Here is a 15,952-nt window from a genome sequence, read left to right as displayed (position 1 = left end):
ATAAAGTTGGTGCCCCACTAGGAACAGCTAGGGCGATATATTCTTCTGAAGTCATCGTTGTAACCGAAGCCAAAGCCATAGAATTGTCAAGACGTGGTGTATATGATAAAGTGACCGAGTAAAGAAAATTATTCGATTCAAGGTAAGTCGATAACAAAATGAGGGACCTAGCTTCTTTTTCAATTGTGGTGCACCATGCACCGTGGCTTTTTGCTCTTTTCCAATTGCCACGTAGGTGTAGTTTTTATTTATTATTATTATTTAACAGACCCTAGATAAACAAATCATTTATAAAATATCAATAAAAAATTATAAAATTATTGTCCAAATATAAAAACATAGTCGGAACCTTCGTATATTGAATGGTTGAAGTTGCTCTTACCTAGGCGCTACATGTTGGCCTGTTGGGTATAAATGTACAATGATGGATTCGTTTACCCTCTTACAACCAGTTTGCGTGGTTCAGTTTCTTCGATCATTCCAAATTATCCGTTGAGACGAGAAAATTGAATTCATCTAGTTAGTGAGGTACAGCTGGAGAGTGACAATTGCTATAATTAAAAGTGATGCCGCACTAGAACAGCTTGGGGCCTAGGCCTAGTGGCCTAGTGGTTCTTGCCTAGTTGGGTGTGCTCCCCAACCTAGGTTCTAACCCCAAAGCTGTCAAAGTGGCCAGGCACTGTGCTGCAATGCACAGTTGGAGCATTTCACATGCGCCGAAGGGGTTTATCTTGGGCCTAGGAAGCCTTTGGGTTCCCCTTGATAAAGTCAAAAAAAAAGAACAGCTTGGGGCCTAGGCCTTTATATTTTGTCGGAGCCAGAGCCGTAGAATTCGCACCACATAGGGGTACCGGGTACGCTCACTTTTACAACATTATTGGCGTGGGAGGGGAATCAATTGAATTCAATATGCATGATTGGGGTGGTAAATAAAAGTCATGATGGAAATTAACTGTGCACTGTACGTAAAGCCATAAGGATGGCAGAGTGATGGTCTCCCTATATTAACGAACTGGGTAGAAGAGAGGAGATATATAGCTTTACTCTAGCTTGCTTTCGCTGTTTCCACTATTCGTGAATCAATCTCCAACTCGTTGAAAGAATGGCCGAGGCACTCGTCAACCTCCTTGTTGAACAATTGGGTTCAGTTGTTTACCACCACACAAGTGAAGGGGTGAAACTGGTTTTGAAAGCGAAGAAGGACGTTGACAAGTTCAGACGCACCCTCAAACGTATCCAGAAGGTGCTTCACGATGCTGAGAAGAAGCAAGTGTCGGATCCCGCGGTGAGAGACTGGTTGGATGAGCTCAAAGACGTGTCGTACAAGATGGATGACGTGCTGGACGCTTGGAACACTGAAATTGGGAAACGAGAAGCTGAGAAACAAGAAACACAAGGTTCTGACGTGGAGGTACGTTTCTCATTTCGTTCCAATTGCTTTTGTCTTGCCCGATTGAATGAGGTAACTCGTCGTTATAAGATTGGTAGTGCAATAAAAGATCTGAATGAAGAGTTGACTCAGATTGACGTTAACAAAAACAAGTTTAGCTTTCAATCCACCATGCTTCCTGTTAATGTAGAACAACCTAATCCACGGCCTATAACTTCATCTTTCGTCGATGTATCGACCATAGTTGGGCGGGATGTTGAAAAAGAAAGTTTGGTGAGAGAGTTGTTAGGGAAGGGGAGGCCCGGCCTTGTCATCCCCATTGTAGGGATGGGAGGATTGGGGAAAACAACTTTTACCCAATTAGTCTTCAAGGATGCACGAGTTCAATCCCATTTTGATATCAAAGCATGGGTTTGTGTCTCAGACCCTTTTGATGTCATCAAGATTGCAAAAGAAATCCTTGAACATGTCGGTGGAATAAAATCTCAAGATAGTTCAAATTTGTTGGATAAATTATTAGAAAACATCGAAAGACATATCAAGGAAGAGAGGTTTCTCCTCGTTTTAGATGATGTGTGGACAGAAAACCAAACAGAGTGGGAGAGGTTGAGTTTACCACTACTAATGCAAAGCTGTTCTGAAGGCAGTAGAATTCTGGTGACCACTCGAAAGCAGGAGGTTGCTCGAATGATGAGAGCAACTAGGGACATGATCACTTTGGGGAAGTTGAGTTATTTAGATTCTTTGGACCTATTCAATAGTATTGCATTTCTGGATAGGGAACAAGATAAGTCCAACAAGGTGTTTGGAGATATTGTTGAGAAAATTGTTAGCAAATGTGACGGTTTGCCTCTGGTTCTGAAGACTTTAGGCAGTCTCCTATTGCATAAGCTGACAATTAGAGAATGGGAAGAAGTTCTCAACAGTGAGATATGGAAGGTAAAAGTGGTTCAAGAAGAAGTTTTTCGACCATTACTACTCAGTTATTATGATTTGGCTCTAGAGATTAAGAGTTGCCTTCTGTATTGTGCTACTTATCCCAAAGATTTTGAGTTCAACAAGGAAATTCTTATCGAGCAATGGATGTCACAAGGCTATCTGAATGTTGGAGAAAACAAAGAAGAGGCAACACAAGGTAGAGAAGTTTTTACCAAGTTAGTAATGCGATGTTTCTTTCAAGATTTCATACAACATACACTTACCAAGGAAATTATAGGCTGCAAAATGCATGATACTGTGCATGATTTTGTACAATATCTTACCCAGAATGAGTGTCTTACTATGGAGGCTACGGGTACCCATGGAACAGAGACATCGAGTGCAAATGACAGGGTTCGCCATTTGACCTTAATGTCAGCACCCGAGGGTCCATTTCCATCGTTTATATCAAACTTAGTGAATAGCAAAATTTTGCGTACCCTGGCGACTTTTGATTCAAGTATTACTGCCATAGACTCGAATTTGATTTCACAGTTGAAATGCCTGAGGACCTTGAATTTGAGTGACACCAACATCCAGCAGTTGCCGGAGGAGATTGGTGATTTGACACATTTGAGATATCTTGATTTGACTCGTAATAATAATTTGACGAGATTACCTGACGGCGTGTGTAACTTGTACAATTTGCAAACTTTGAGGCTTGATGACTGCGACCTTGAAGAGTTGCCGGACAATATGGGGAAGTTGATTAACTTGAAGCACCTTCATGTTAATTGTGGGCTGAAGTACTTACCAAAAGGGATTAGGCGTATAAGGAATTTGCGAACACTAGACGGGAGCCCATCTGTTCGTTGTAGTGAAGATGCTGAAGGATTGACATTAGGAGATGAATCAGCTTCGCCGTCTTGACATCGATATTTCAAGGGTTGGGGAAAATGCTGCACGTGAGGCCGAGAAAGCAGAATTGAATCAAAAACTTCATCTTTCTTATTTAAAACTTTATCTGGATGATGGCAGCGACAACGACGTAAATGCTGGAGTAATGAATGCCTTGCGACCACATGAAAATTTGGACTCTCTGGTAATTTGGTGGTATCTTGGCCCCACCTGGCCCAATTGGATGACGACGTCGTATTTAACCAGATTGACAGTCTGTCATCTTTGTCGCAGCGACTCCTCTGTTTTGCCTCCTCTCGGGAAACTGCCGTAAAGCTAACGAGAATGCCTTAAAGTAGTAAAGCTAACGAGAATGCCTTTTCTGAAAGAGATCGGAGCTGAATTTTACGGAGCTGAAGAAGAAACATCATCATCATCCTTCCCAAGTTTGGAAACACTCTTTCTTGGCGGCTTGTTGAGTTTAGAAAAGTGGGAATTAGGTGGAAAGGCAGAAGAGGAGGGTTCTTCTAATTCCCAAATGAAATCAATTTCAATAATGCCACGCCTTTCTTCCTTGCACATTCGGATGTGTCATAAACTGAAACAACTGCCAGACTTCCTCCTGCAAAATGCACCACTGCAGAATCTTCTCATCGATCGTTGTCAGAGCCTTCCTGCCAGCCTTCCTGACGAGTTCATCTCTCGCATCCCAAACGTCACAATTGAATATTCGGGAGTTGATCCCCTTTTCAAAGGAAGAAAAATATTCTGGTATATGTATTCATGTACTCCTGCAGAGTATTTAGTTTTTTGATTGCAACCTGCAGAGCAAACTCTGTTTATTTATGTTCTTTGAAATCTTCAGATAATCGCTATCCCCGACGTACTGACGTTACTTATAGTCGACCAAGTTAAAGATTTCAAGCACCCTATCGCAGGCTGTTCAAACCTGCCTCAAGTTTGCAGTGGCTCGATTGCCCAAGACATGATGACACTCAGGTAGGATCAGACTCTAGTTGTATGCATCATTCTGGACTAGAGTTTCACACTTTTGTTATGTAGTATAAATTTCATTTTTTTGTAGAATCAAATCTTTCAAAAACTTATGTACAGGTAGCTTTAAGCATGACCGACTCATAATCACAATGAACCTTGAAGTTGTCCAACTGATCGATGGGGTTCTGCAAATGGAGCAAAGGTAGCAGAGAAACTAAGGTTTGAGCAAATTGCTTGTAATGTTAATATTGCACCTTCTTATTCAATCCTATGAGTATATATGCTGGTTTCTGGTTTCGTCTACTGTGCAAACATAAATTTGATTAGCTCCAACTTGAGAAATGAATTCCGTTTTGATCAGCCCATTCTATGCATTATGCAGGAGGATTGCTGCGCTGTGATACACCACTCGGGAAACCTGGCTTGCATTGAGGCATCCATTTCACTTATTAATGTGCTTTTCATGATTCTGCCTAAATTATAGGTAATTTATCATTCTGTATCTGAAGTAACCCTTCTTAAGAGTTGAAAAAGCTTGATGAATGCTAGGATTATGGTACACAGTTGCACCAATAAGTTAATGAAGGTTTCCAGTCGTGGACAACTCAATGAACTCTCATACTTGGGAGAGAACTCATGTGTCTATTCTATCTTCAAATTTATAAAACTTGGAATCTTATTTTGCATATATTGGCGTTACTTGGCTCTTAACTAGATGTACATCTGTATCTGAAGCATTTCTATATATGTAGCAGTTGAAGCTTGAATTTGCACTTGGTAGTTCTTGTATTCTAATATTTCAAAATTCAGTATCTAATTTACATTGCAATTGATTTTCTTGCCTTAGTAGCGGAAAAAAGATGGAAGTGGCAGTGTGACCCATAGTCTCATTCGCTCTACTGAAGTTTATAGCATGGAAGAGAGGGCAAAGTGGATGTGACCCAAACTGATCTCATTCAGATTCACCAAAAGGACAAACGAGGTAGGGGATGTTCAATGAGACTTGCGGCTCAAAACAGCCTGGACATGGTGGAAACTGACTTGGAAATTCTGTTGGAGTTCAGTGGAATCAAATTCTAGAAAAAAGGAATCACAAAAAAGCAGAAGAACAGCATGACACGGGCTTTGTCAGCAGTGGAACACTAAGCTGAAGTCCAAAAGGCAGAAAGGGGTATATTTCTTCTATCACATGGACTTGGTGAGTTGTTCTATTAGTTTTAGGATTCATACTTTCTTAACTTTTTTGTAACTCCAAAAGGTGACTTTGTTTCCTAACCTCATGAATGCACATCAAGTCTTTTCCAATGCTCTGGGAAAAAGGATTCTTTAAGTTTCTGTATTTGAGACTAGGAGAAGCTTATGTAAAATTTGATGCAAACTATATAGATTTGTAATGATGATTTTTTGGCAGGTCAGACCTCAAAGTAGCAGTGGAGTAGCATAACATGACACTCAGGTAGTCTTTATCGCATGCAAAACTCTGTAAATTACCTTCATTTACGGACCATGGAATTCATAATCTTGTAAGCCAATACAAACAAATTCTTCTGCTATGGATCTGATATAAATCGTACTCTATTGTGTAGGAAATGTAGAAGCATGGAGACTCCAAAATTACATCGGAGTTGTCAAGCTGGTGATTAATCATTAATGAGATGAGGTACTACGAGCTATAAGCTTGATAGACCTCTGTATCATCATGCAACGTTTATATGTGTTTGTGGTGTGGCTGGCGTTTAGCTTGCATGGCATTTTTACATGGTGTCAACATTATTTCTAGATGTCCTGTGCTTTCCTTATCAATTTAATCAAGTGTTAAAACTTTGTTTGGATGGAGTGCGACTGCAGGTTGTGAGTTAAGTTGCAATTGCTAAAGAAGGCATTTTGTTCTATATTTCCTATTAAATTTCATCAGCCATCGTTATTCGAGCAATTTGTCATATGATGTAGGTTATGTCTTCCTAAATTTGTCTTGTATTCATGCAGTTTACTTTAGAATATTCTACTCAATGTAACTCCATGATAACATTGAATTTCAAGGCACAAATTCTGAATTTTTTGTTGGGGATTTTACTTTTCAACTGGTTCCTACAAAGCTGCGTCTTTAATTATTCGTATGTGCAATAAGACTGGTATGTTTCGACGTGTTCGAATATTCCAGTCTCTTTCATCCTGTTAGATAGGAAGGCTGCTGTAACCTAGGGTTGTTGATCTTGTTGGGTTGTTTGTGTAGCTCTGCGCCCTTGTAGACTTCTTGTCCACTTTCTTTTTGTATGTACCTTTTTGCTTAACAAAACTGGTTTCTTTTCAAAATAAAAAAAATGATACGACGAGCTCCAAGCAGTGATAAACCAATATCAACAAAACTTGTAACTTGTGTTTTGGCCTTTTTGGATTCATTTGTCTGATTGGTGAGGTACTTAACGTAGAGTTGTAATTTTTCATTTGTATCTGAGATGATGTAACAGTTCAAAGGCTCAAGTCATTTCTTTCAAGTTGTTAAATCTATAGTCACTAGTTTTGTTATGTACTTTGCATCAGATGGGATTTAGTGGCGTGAAAAAGAGGGACGATTCTATATGACCAAAAGTCTCAATCAATTAGCTTCCTTGTTCTGCCAAGTCCAAAGGCCTTATGAGGTTGGTTGCCCTGTTTGAATCTCTATGTATGCCTGCAGTTGTTCAGGTGTTCTTTCTAGTATTATTTCTAGAGAGTTTCATGTAAGAATATAAAAGATAAAAGATAAAGACCACTGCAGAATGTTTTCAAAGATCTCTTGGTCTTTCAGTCAGGGCAAAACAAAAGAGTGTCCCAAGTTATGAAATCTCCAAATTCAAGATGAATGGTTATAACAAGCTGGATGGTCATGGAAGTATCATTATTTGTTGATCTTAAAAATTGTCAGCCATTTTTTTTCAATTGGATGATTTGATTATAACAATATCTGGTTGTATTTCTTCAATTTACAAGCAAGTGCAATGAGTGTAACAATTACTCTTTTAAGATTTCTGCTGTTATTGTGAAGTCTAATTTAAACATGTTTACTTATTTGGAACACAGATAAGAACTTTTGCATCTGTTATAAGGTTGTCCATTAATAGCTGTTCCCAGAGCTCTGAATTTTTGTAAATCTCCAGATAGGATTATATACGACTTACTTTGAAAAATATTTCTTGCCAACTTTTGCAAACTCATGCTCATGCTCACCCCTCAAAGTTGCAGTGGCTGGTTTCCTCAAGACATGATGACTCTCCTGTACTCCTCATGCTATGCAATATGTCCCATTTCATATACAATATATCTCCTATACACATATACCTTCTGTATCTTCTGTATACAAAAATCAAACCAAGTTGATGAGCAGGCCAGGTTGAAGCAGAGAGGAATTGAATTGGTGCTGGCAAGCTGATTAGTGCGATGGTAAGTGCTATGCCGATTTTTAATTATTTGAGTTACAAAACATAGATTTAATTGCATCTTGGATCTTGATTGACAGATTTTGAGCTGCATTCTGGAATCTATTCGACTGACCAATGTAGGTGCTATTAGAGATTACCTGGGTGTTCAAACCTGCCTCAAGTTTTCAGTTGCTGGATATATCCCAAGACGTACATGGTGAACCTCAGGTATAATCAAACTTTAGTTATATCACTTATATGCATCTTTCCGAACAAGAATTTCGAACTTGTGTTATGTAGTATAGACTTCATTTTCTTGTAGAATAAAATCTTACCAAGATTTATGTACAGGCTAAACTAAGCATAACTGACGCAGAATAGTTGTCCATTGGCAGCTGATTAATGAGGTTTTACAAATGGAGCAAAGGTAACAGAGAAACTACGGTTTGAGCTAATATTATGAAATAATGTTAACGTTGCGCCTTCTTACTGCAATCCTATGACTACATATGCTGGTTTCTGATTTCTTCAACTGTCCATACATAACTGTAACTTGAGAAATGAATTCTGTCCTGATCAACATACTCTATGCAGGAGGCCGGATTGTCAAGCAGTGGTACACCATTTCGGAAATTGTCTTGCATCGTCGCATCCATTTGACTATGATGTGTTTTTCACAATTCTGCCAGAAGTATAGGTAATGAGAGTTTAAAACTGATAAACGCTCCTTTTATAATGCACAGTTGTACTATTAAGATATGAAGGTTTCCATGTGTGAACAATTTAATGAACTCTCATATATATTTGCAACTTGTTGAACCTAATTTGGGAGAAAACTCGTGTCTATTGTATCTTTGAATTTATAGTGCAACTTAATTTGAAAGATGCTGATCGCTTAACAATGAATTTCATCTTGATCAACACATGCATTTTATGTAGGACTTGTCTGAAGCAGTGATGCACTAGCAAGGGATAACTGTCTAGTATTCTTTGATCCATTTGATCAGTGGATGAGGTTTACCTAAACTAGGTAGTATCGCATTTGAACATTTGAATTTCCACTTGTAAGCTAGTTTTCATATTCAAATTAATGTCACTAGATTAATTCAGTATATGATTTTTATCGATTTTCTTATCCTATTGGGACTGAAACCTTTTGCAGCATGGAAGAGAGGGGAAGAGTGGATGTGATCCTAACTGAGCTGATTCAAAGTCAACCAAAGGACAAATGTAGGGGATGTTCAATGAGGGTTGCGGCTCAAATTCAGGAGAGGATAACAACTGAGAGGAAGAACAGCATGACACAGGCTTCGTCAGCAAAGGAACAGTAAGCTGAAGTCACAAAGGCTGCAAGGTTTTGGTTTAGGATTGTGAAGTCCCCTCTTCTTTAACAAGAAGAGGGGACTTGTTCTAGTAGTACTAGGATTGTGAAGAACCTATAGCTTAATTATTTTGAGAGAGATGCTTCCCTAAGAAATTTACTTTGAGAGGAATGCTTGTGAGGTTTTTCTTGGGTATAATTGGGGCTTTCTATTGAGAGGGGTTGAGAGGAGTGGTTTATGATTGTAACCTTCTTTATTAGTCGATTCATCATTATCATGGTCGCCCGAGGATATAGGCAATTTGGCCGAACCTCGTTAAATTATTGTGTTATTGTCATGTGTTGTTTTTGCTTGCATCCAACTTGACCAATTTTTTGTTTTTTTGTTTTGGCAATTTTTTGAATAAGTTGAACTGAGAGCACCGAAGGACCAATTTAAAGAATGTGCCCAATATGCCTGTTTCTTGAGGACATTGAAAATTTTCAGTTGGCAAAGAAATTGAAACCTAATGAACTCTGGGGTAAGAAATTAAAGATTTAATCCCCCTATACGTGTTCTCATTTCTGGTAATGTAAGGACCTGACAAACCAACTTGGTAAGGTCTACTATATTAACAGACTTAACATTGCTAATCTTTCCCTTTGCTTTATATATCCTACGTTCCGATTGCATTTATTGCTTGTTTATCTGACTGCATGTTTATCTATTCTTGTTTAAGGGGTTTGGTATGGGTATACTTTTTCTCCAAAGGTTGTGTAAGTTTGTTGGAAAGAAATGTTTCCTTTAAAAGGGGTGTGTACACGGCTATTTTGGGATATGCAGTCGGCAATGAGAAGGAGATTGTGAATCATATTGCAGATGAGATATGGCTTAGCGTGGATGTTTGGATTTTTAATTTTTGTTTCCTACCAAACCTGGACGGGAGTGGACGCTGCGAGGGAGAGAATATATACAAATACTAGGGGGACATATATAAACCATATCCCATTGAAAATGTAGGAGAAGGCGAGACAATTGCAACCCCCCATATTCTCCAAAGCAAAATATGAACCATATATGCCAATAGAGAGAGAGGTGGGCTGACATTGCTGATCAAAATATACCATCTAAGGGGGAAATTAAGAAGACCCAATTTGTCTATAATACAATAGTGATGACTGAAAATTGATATGAAGATAAGTCACGACCACCAAGTGAAACTTGTCATCTAAAGATATGTGAAAAACAATAGAAATTTGATATAGACAACTACTCCTCTCCACCAATAGGCACTAAATGAGGATATGTAACAAATAAAATTGAAATCGAAGAAGTGAGGAGTTGAATTCTTGTCATATGTTTCCAACTTTGAAACCAAGCAAGTTCAATTATCATAATCACCGCCGTCACCTCTACATCAATAAAACTAATAATATCTAGTAAGGGAAGACCAAAAAAGGTCTAAAACGTCTGCTCTAAAGTCTCTATAAACTCCATAATATAATGTACCTTAAGAGCCTCATTCTTGCTTCCAAACACCATCTGTGTCTAGTTTTCACCAACTCGATCATGATGAGAAGCTGCAAATTAACCTCTCCTAAATTCTTGGATTGGATCAAATTGCGCTTACGAATTGGAAATCCTAGAAACTACCATCAATTGATTGAGGACTCCACAACTATAACATAGATAATATTATTTTGTCTATGTTTTGAATGAATCTGTTGAATATATATATTGTAGCTAGTTAATTGGCTAGTTAATTACGACATTGTCATTTATATATGAAAAGTAATAAACTAGGAGTCCCAAATGGACTGATGCTGCAAACCATCATCATGATCATCATAGAAACCCATAGACGATGGCATGTCTTCCTGAACAAAAAAAGCCTCATCACGATGAGACATGTACATGTACTGCATCCACATCTTAGGCGAGTCCAATGGCGACTCATTAATCGCCTGAATTTGACTCGGCGATAGTCCCACCGTCACCGGCGCCGCGCCACCACTCGAGCCACCAGCCACCTCAGTCGAAACCGACCCCATTGGCAGTCTCCTAAACCTCATTGCCGCTAGGGGTGGGCTCGCGAAACCGAAAACCGAAAAAAAAAACCGCACCGATACCCGAACCGCAGCCGAAAAAAACCACACCGAAAAAAACCACACCGAACATGAAAAAACCGCACTGCACCGAATCTGTTCGGTTCGGTTTTCGGTTTCGGCCCGAACCGAACCGCAAAACCGAAATACTGTTCACTTACTACAAAACGACGTCGTTTTTTATTAGGGTTTGGAGACCAACTTACCTCGCTGTAGTCGCCCTTCCTCGAGTCGAATCCTCATTTCCTCTCGCCTCTCTTTTCTTCTCTTGACCTAATCATTTCAGTCTCTCTCTTTCTTCTCTGGCCTCTCGGCCTCTCTTTCTTCTCTTCGATAATCTTCTCAGTTTTCTCTTCGTCATCGAGAATTCGAGATCATCAAGGAGATTTCCAAGGACTGGAAGGATCATCAGTCCTCTTAGTTTTCTCTTCGTCTCTGGTCTCCGCCGCCACTTCGGTCATCTAGGCCCTCAAAGAGCTAGATCGCGACCGCAAGGTGTAGAACATCAAGCACAACGGCAAGTTGACAATGAGGACCTGAGCGGGACTGTCGCTTTACCCCCACCTTTATTCTTCTTCATATTCTGCAGATCCAGAGCCTTTCTCTCAAGTACTCTCTCTATCTCTATATCTGTATATATCTATAGATCTTTCTACCTCTATTCGATTCTAATTGATATTAATAGTTTTGTAATTCGTAAAAACTGAGATGAAGGTGTTTGCTGCAGATCCAGCCATATTGCTGAAGACATCAAGCAGCCCCGGTACGTTTTGCTTTCTATGATTAATTTGCTTATTGTGTGGTTGAACATATGGCCAAAGTTTGTGGCTTTATAATCGATTACTGGCTTACTGCTATTGATCTGTAAATTCATGCTCTATATTTCTACTTTACCATGTGGCTTTAGGCTTTCTTAATGGATTCAAATTCTTCATCTATCAAGGACAGCTTAATGTGGTTTGTGATTGAGCAGCCAAAAATAGTGCCAATCTAGTTAAGGAAGTGTAGTTAGACACACTGCTAACCTCTTTAGTACAATGATTGTTTGCTTATAGGTTTCTGGAACTATTTGTAACTGTTGTTTTGAAGCTGTGAGTGAGCTACAGAATTTGCTTTTGATTTCAGAGTTTCTCTGGCCAGCTCTGCTTCTACCTGTTGCCTGTAACAAGGTAAGATAAGCACCTGCTTCTTGACTTTAGAACTTTCTTATCAATTAAGCTAAGGAATGCTGGACTCTTTACTTTTTAGTGCAAGAATGTTAGATGAAAAGTATCCTTTATTTACTAAAACACATCATATGAATATTCTCTCCCGCATTTGTCTCCTGCCTTTTATTTTTAAAGAGTTATAGAATCTTCACAAATTTTGTTGTAGATAGCGTTCTATAGTTCTATCTGCTTACGAGTTGCAATACTAAAATATACAGAGTTCTGTTTCTTTCTGCTACTCTTCATTTTTTCTTTTTGTTTCCTCTCCTGTTGATATGGTGAATGGTGCCTAGATTTACAGTCAGCTAGATAGATCAAAAATGCCACTTGAGCTTAGTGCTCTCTCAATTGAGCGTGAACCAGTTGATGATCCTGAAATTCGTGCTGAAGTCCTGGAGGCAATATACATGATCACATTACAGGTCGACTAACTAACATTTCGTCTGAGTTCTTTCTAAGTGTGCTCTACATGCAGTAATTTATATCTTGACTTGTTTATTTAATGGATGGTATATGGCTGCATGCTTTCAAAGTTAAAAACTGATATCAAGGAATGTACGTGATTCAATAACAAAGGCAGATATTTTAGCATCCAGCATATTTAGCATTCAAAGTAAAAAGAAATTTTATCATAGTGAGATCTCATCTAGCATCATCATTCATCAGATCATAATGCTCAAAAGAAATCATATTTTCTTTTGGCCAAAAGTAAAAAGATATCTACAAAAAGAAAATGTGAATGTACTCATAGAGAGATGAAGTAACATCTTGCATGCCATGTTAACGAAAAATAAAATAAGACAGAAAGAGGGGGGAGGGAAAAAGATAATATTTTACTAATCTATTACATTATTTTAACTCATAAACTAAACTGTGATAGAAAGGCAGCCTCATGCCTCAAAAAGTTGCATCAAATATTGATCCACAAGATACTGCTTTAGTGTACTGAATCTGAAGCAAAAACACATCTATGCTAATTTGGGCTTTTTCTTTGTATATCTGTTCGGCTTTTGCAGGTGAAAAATGATGCAAGCACTAATGGTTTTCGTTTTTGTTACTGGTAAGCTGTTTAGTATTCAATCAGTTTGCTCAACTTATCTAATCTCAACTCATTATCCACTCAAGTTCAGTCTGATGTAATCTTGCAAGTTGTAATGCAGGCCTTGCTAATTCTATTTATAGATTATGGTTCAGCAGCAATGGGACAGAACCCAACCGAGGCTGAGCTCTAAGATATGATCAATGAAGTGGACTGTTAATGGATTTTTAACTTTCAAGCATTCTATTTGATTAATTGTAATCTATATATGTTGGTCCTTGTAGATAATCATTTTTGCTAGATTTTGGATCTAGGTTTTGCTGGCTGTTGTTGGTTTGTGTTGAATTACTACTAGTTATAAGTTATGCCTTAACAGTCTGCAATTGTTGTGTAAAAAAAAAAGACTAGGGAAGATTCAACAAAATAGGTTTTTGGTCTAAAGAGGTAAAAGTGGTAAGAAATCTGTTTTCCTTAAAAAAAAAAAAATAATAATAATAAAAAATATGTTTTCCTTAAAAAATAAAATAAAATAAAAAAAAAAAACCGAACTGGACCGGACCGAACCGAACTGATCGGGTCGGTTCGGTTTTCGGTTTTAAATTCTCAAAAACGCAAAACCGAACCGAACCGAGTCCTAATTCGGTTCGGTTTTCGGTTTAGGCTCAAAATCGAACCGTTCGGAACCGAACCCACCCCTAATTGCCGCCTCTTGAGCCGCCAACTGCACGTCCGAGGGACTCGAACTCTCTAGCCTCGGAAGACTATCAACCATTTCAGGAAAGTTAAGCATCACCCCTGGTCCTCTGAGGTGCAATGCCGCAGCATCGTAGGCCGCGGCCGCCATTTCGGGGGCCTCGTAGCTTCCTAGCCATATCCGGGTTTTCTTTCCTGGCTCGCGGATTTCAGACACCCATTTGCCCCATTTTCGCTTGCGTACTCCTCTGTACTTGGCTGCAGGCTCGTGTGCTTCCTTCATATCTGCCGGGAGGGTTTGATTAGTTTCTCGGGTCATGTTCGAGGTTTGATTCTGTGGAAGAAGAGAGGAGATTCTGAGTGGGAAACGAAAGGGTCTCAGTAAGAATTTGTTGAGTGTCTGAGTGGGGTTATATATATGTTTGTTTTTGTATACATCGGTGATTATTATAGCATTATTATGAATTTATGAGAGGAGGTGGAGTGCGCTTCCATGTAGTTACGTTAAGTGGGAAGATGCTGGCAATTTCAACATGTGCAGGATCAATCATTCTTGAATTTTGAAAGAAGCAATAACATCACGCCACGTGGTTATGTTACGTACACATTTACGGACACACGTATCTATTTTACTGTGCTACCTTAGGAGAAGCTAGGGATGATGGTAATCATTTAGCTATCGCATATCAGAAACCAGTCCACATAGGATCATACACCCTCCATTTGCTATCCTTATGGTCATTGTTAGCTGTTGAATACATATTACATAATAATGAATTATTCATCTACCATTACTTAATTTAGAAAATTCATATATAATGCTTTTAACTACGTACCAATTATATTCACACTTAACAGAATAACTCTTTTTTAATTACTTTATCGGTCAAAATATACACTTTTCTCTATATGTGTAATTTTGATCGCAATTATTATATATTTTTAAATTTTTATTTAATAATTATTTTTGTAAACAAAATCAAATTGATGATTATTTAATCATTAAATTGCATATACAAAAAGATATGTTTTATCAAATAAAATTGAAATGAGAGTAGAATAGTACTCAAAAGAATAAGGGAATTCATGATTTGGATTCAAGATGGGAAGACTTACATCTAAAAATGTAAAGGTACACACACGTGTATGCTGTATGCATGACTAATATCTTATTATTACGAATCAAACGTGAAATAATTATTATATAGGTCTACAATGTGAACGACGCTAATTAATTTTGGTCTCATGAGGTCAACCGGTCAAACCGACTTCACTATTTTCAGTCAAAATAGTTTCCAAAAGTGAAACAGCTGTATCAAGCTCGCTAACTTGTAGGAAAAAGCCAGCTTCCATTGTGTCACCGTTACCTCACCAAACAACATTGAAATTAATTGAAATGCATGCAGTCGATTAATTCTAGAGAATTTGATCCATCACCTGCAAATATTGCACCACCGTCCATCACCGTACTACGTCCTCCACAATCGTACGGTTTGCGTGTTGCTGATAATGAATACTCTCGAACTCACTGACAGAGTTTTTGTTTATCTTTTGTGTTGACATGCACTACCTAGAGATACAAAGAAGCACGTCGACAGCCACTGTCTCATTGAATTAGCTCCATTATGTAATACACACTACTGCGTACAATGAACGGCTCTTACATTTAAAATTTTAAGACTTCAAAATATTAAACTTTCGCTAGAAACACAATCACATAATGTATCGATACATTATATATGGATACATTAAGTAGACTAGTTTAAAGAACAGGTAGACTATCTTGATTCAGATATAAACTAATTTGAGATCAAGTCAAGCTGGTTTACTAATTAATACACAGATCAATCTACATCTGTTATTTGATGAATCTGTACATTAATGTCATAGAACTTTCCATCACATTATTACAAAATAATGAAGAACATTAGAATATTAATTGCCTAATGAGACCGTTCCTTTATTTATTATAAGGAAAATGATTTGTGGCCTCAATGAGGCCTAAGA

At 38.2% G+C, this 15,952-nt stretch overlaps 2 protein-coding genes and 1 long non-coding RNA gene across 17 annotated transcripts; 2 read left to right on the top strand and 1 right to left on the bottom strand.

Moving 5' to 3' along the window:
• The first annotated feature begins 999 nt into the window (after positions 1-999).
• On the top strand, positions 1,000-9,277 carry LOC112180988 (putative disease resistance protein RGA3). 15 transcript variants are annotated; one of them, XM_040511882.1, is made up of 15 exons: positions 1,000-3,976; positions 4,071-4,204; positions 4,319-4,420; positions 4,584-4,685; positions 5,049-5,183; positions 5,266-5,372; positions 5,618-5,657; positions 5,788-5,861; positions 6,743-6,840; positions 7,424-7,621; positions 7,698-7,827; positions 7,951-8,026; positions 8,194-8,296; positions 8,539-8,629; positions 8,762-9,277. In XM_040511882.1, the coding sequence occupies exon 1, from the start codon at positions 1,103-1,105 to the stop codon at positions 3,236-3,238; it is 2,136 nt and encodes a 711-aa protein (XP_040367816.1). In that variant the 5' UTR covers positions 1,000-1,102; the 3' UTR covers positions 3,239-3,976; positions 4,071-4,204; positions 4,319-4,420; positions 4,584-4,685; positions 5,049-5,183; positions 5,266-5,372; positions 5,618-5,657; positions 5,788-5,861; positions 6,743-6,840; positions 7,424-7,621; positions 7,698-7,827; positions 7,951-8,026; positions 8,194-8,296; positions 8,539-8,629; positions 8,762-9,277. The 15 variants fall into 15 exon arrangements, with proteins under 15 accessions (XP_040367816.1, XP_040367812.1, XP_040367819.1 ...); XM_040511878.1 differs by having other exon boundaries at positions 5,266-5,399; positions 5,613-5,657; XM_040511885.1 differs by having other exon boundaries at positions 4,323-4,403; positions 5,049-5,399; positions 5,613-5,657.
• A 1,378-nt stretch (positions 9,278-10,655) lies between these two features.
• On the bottom strand, positions 10,656-14,264 carry LOC112178215 (ethylene-responsive transcription factor ERF022). The gene is made up of 2 exons (XM_024316399.2): positions 13,927-14,264; positions 10,656-10,988 (listed from the first exon to the last, which is right to left on the bottom strand). Exons 1-2 carry the CDS (start codon positions 14,262-14,264, stop codon positions 10,700-10,702), a joined length of 627 nt encoding a protein of 208 aa, XP_024172167.1. The 3' UTR covers positions 10,656-10,699.
• On the top strand, positions 11,263-13,654 carry LOC121050716. Its single transcript, XR_005803635.1, has 6 exons — positions 11,263-11,614; positions 11,733-11,768; positions 12,061-12,174; positions 12,507-12,635; positions 13,230-13,273; positions 13,374-13,654. It is a non-coding gene; the product is annotated as an uncharacterized LOC121050716 (long non-coding RNA).
• Positions 14,265-15,952: the final 1,688 nt, after the last annotated feature.

Source organism: Rosa chinensis, chromosome 7 (genome assembly GCF_002994745.2).
Source record: "Rosa chinensis cultivar Old Blush chromosome 7, RchiOBHm-V2, whole genome shotgun sequence".
Classification (NCBI taxonomy): domain Eukaryota; kingdom Viridiplantae; phylum Streptophyta; class Magnoliopsida; order Rosales; family Rosaceae; genus Rosa; species Rosa chinensis.
This window is presented reverse-complemented; position numbering and strand designations above follow the sequence as displayed.

Bases quoted from the DNA above. Each gene is read 5' to 3' on its own strand.
- LOC112180988 (XM_040511885.1), top strand. From the start codon at position 1,103: ATGGCCGAGGCACTCGTCAACCTCCTTGTTGAACAATTGGGTTCAGTT.
- LOC112178215 (XM_024316399.2), bottom strand. From the start codon at position 14,264: ATGACCCGAGAAACTAATCAAACCCTCCCGGCAGATATGAAGGAAGCA. The intron at 10,989-13,926 runs GTTCGATTTTGA...CGGTTTCGCGAG, and splicing joins GGTGGGTTCGGTTCCGAACG to CCCACCCCTAGCGGCAATGA.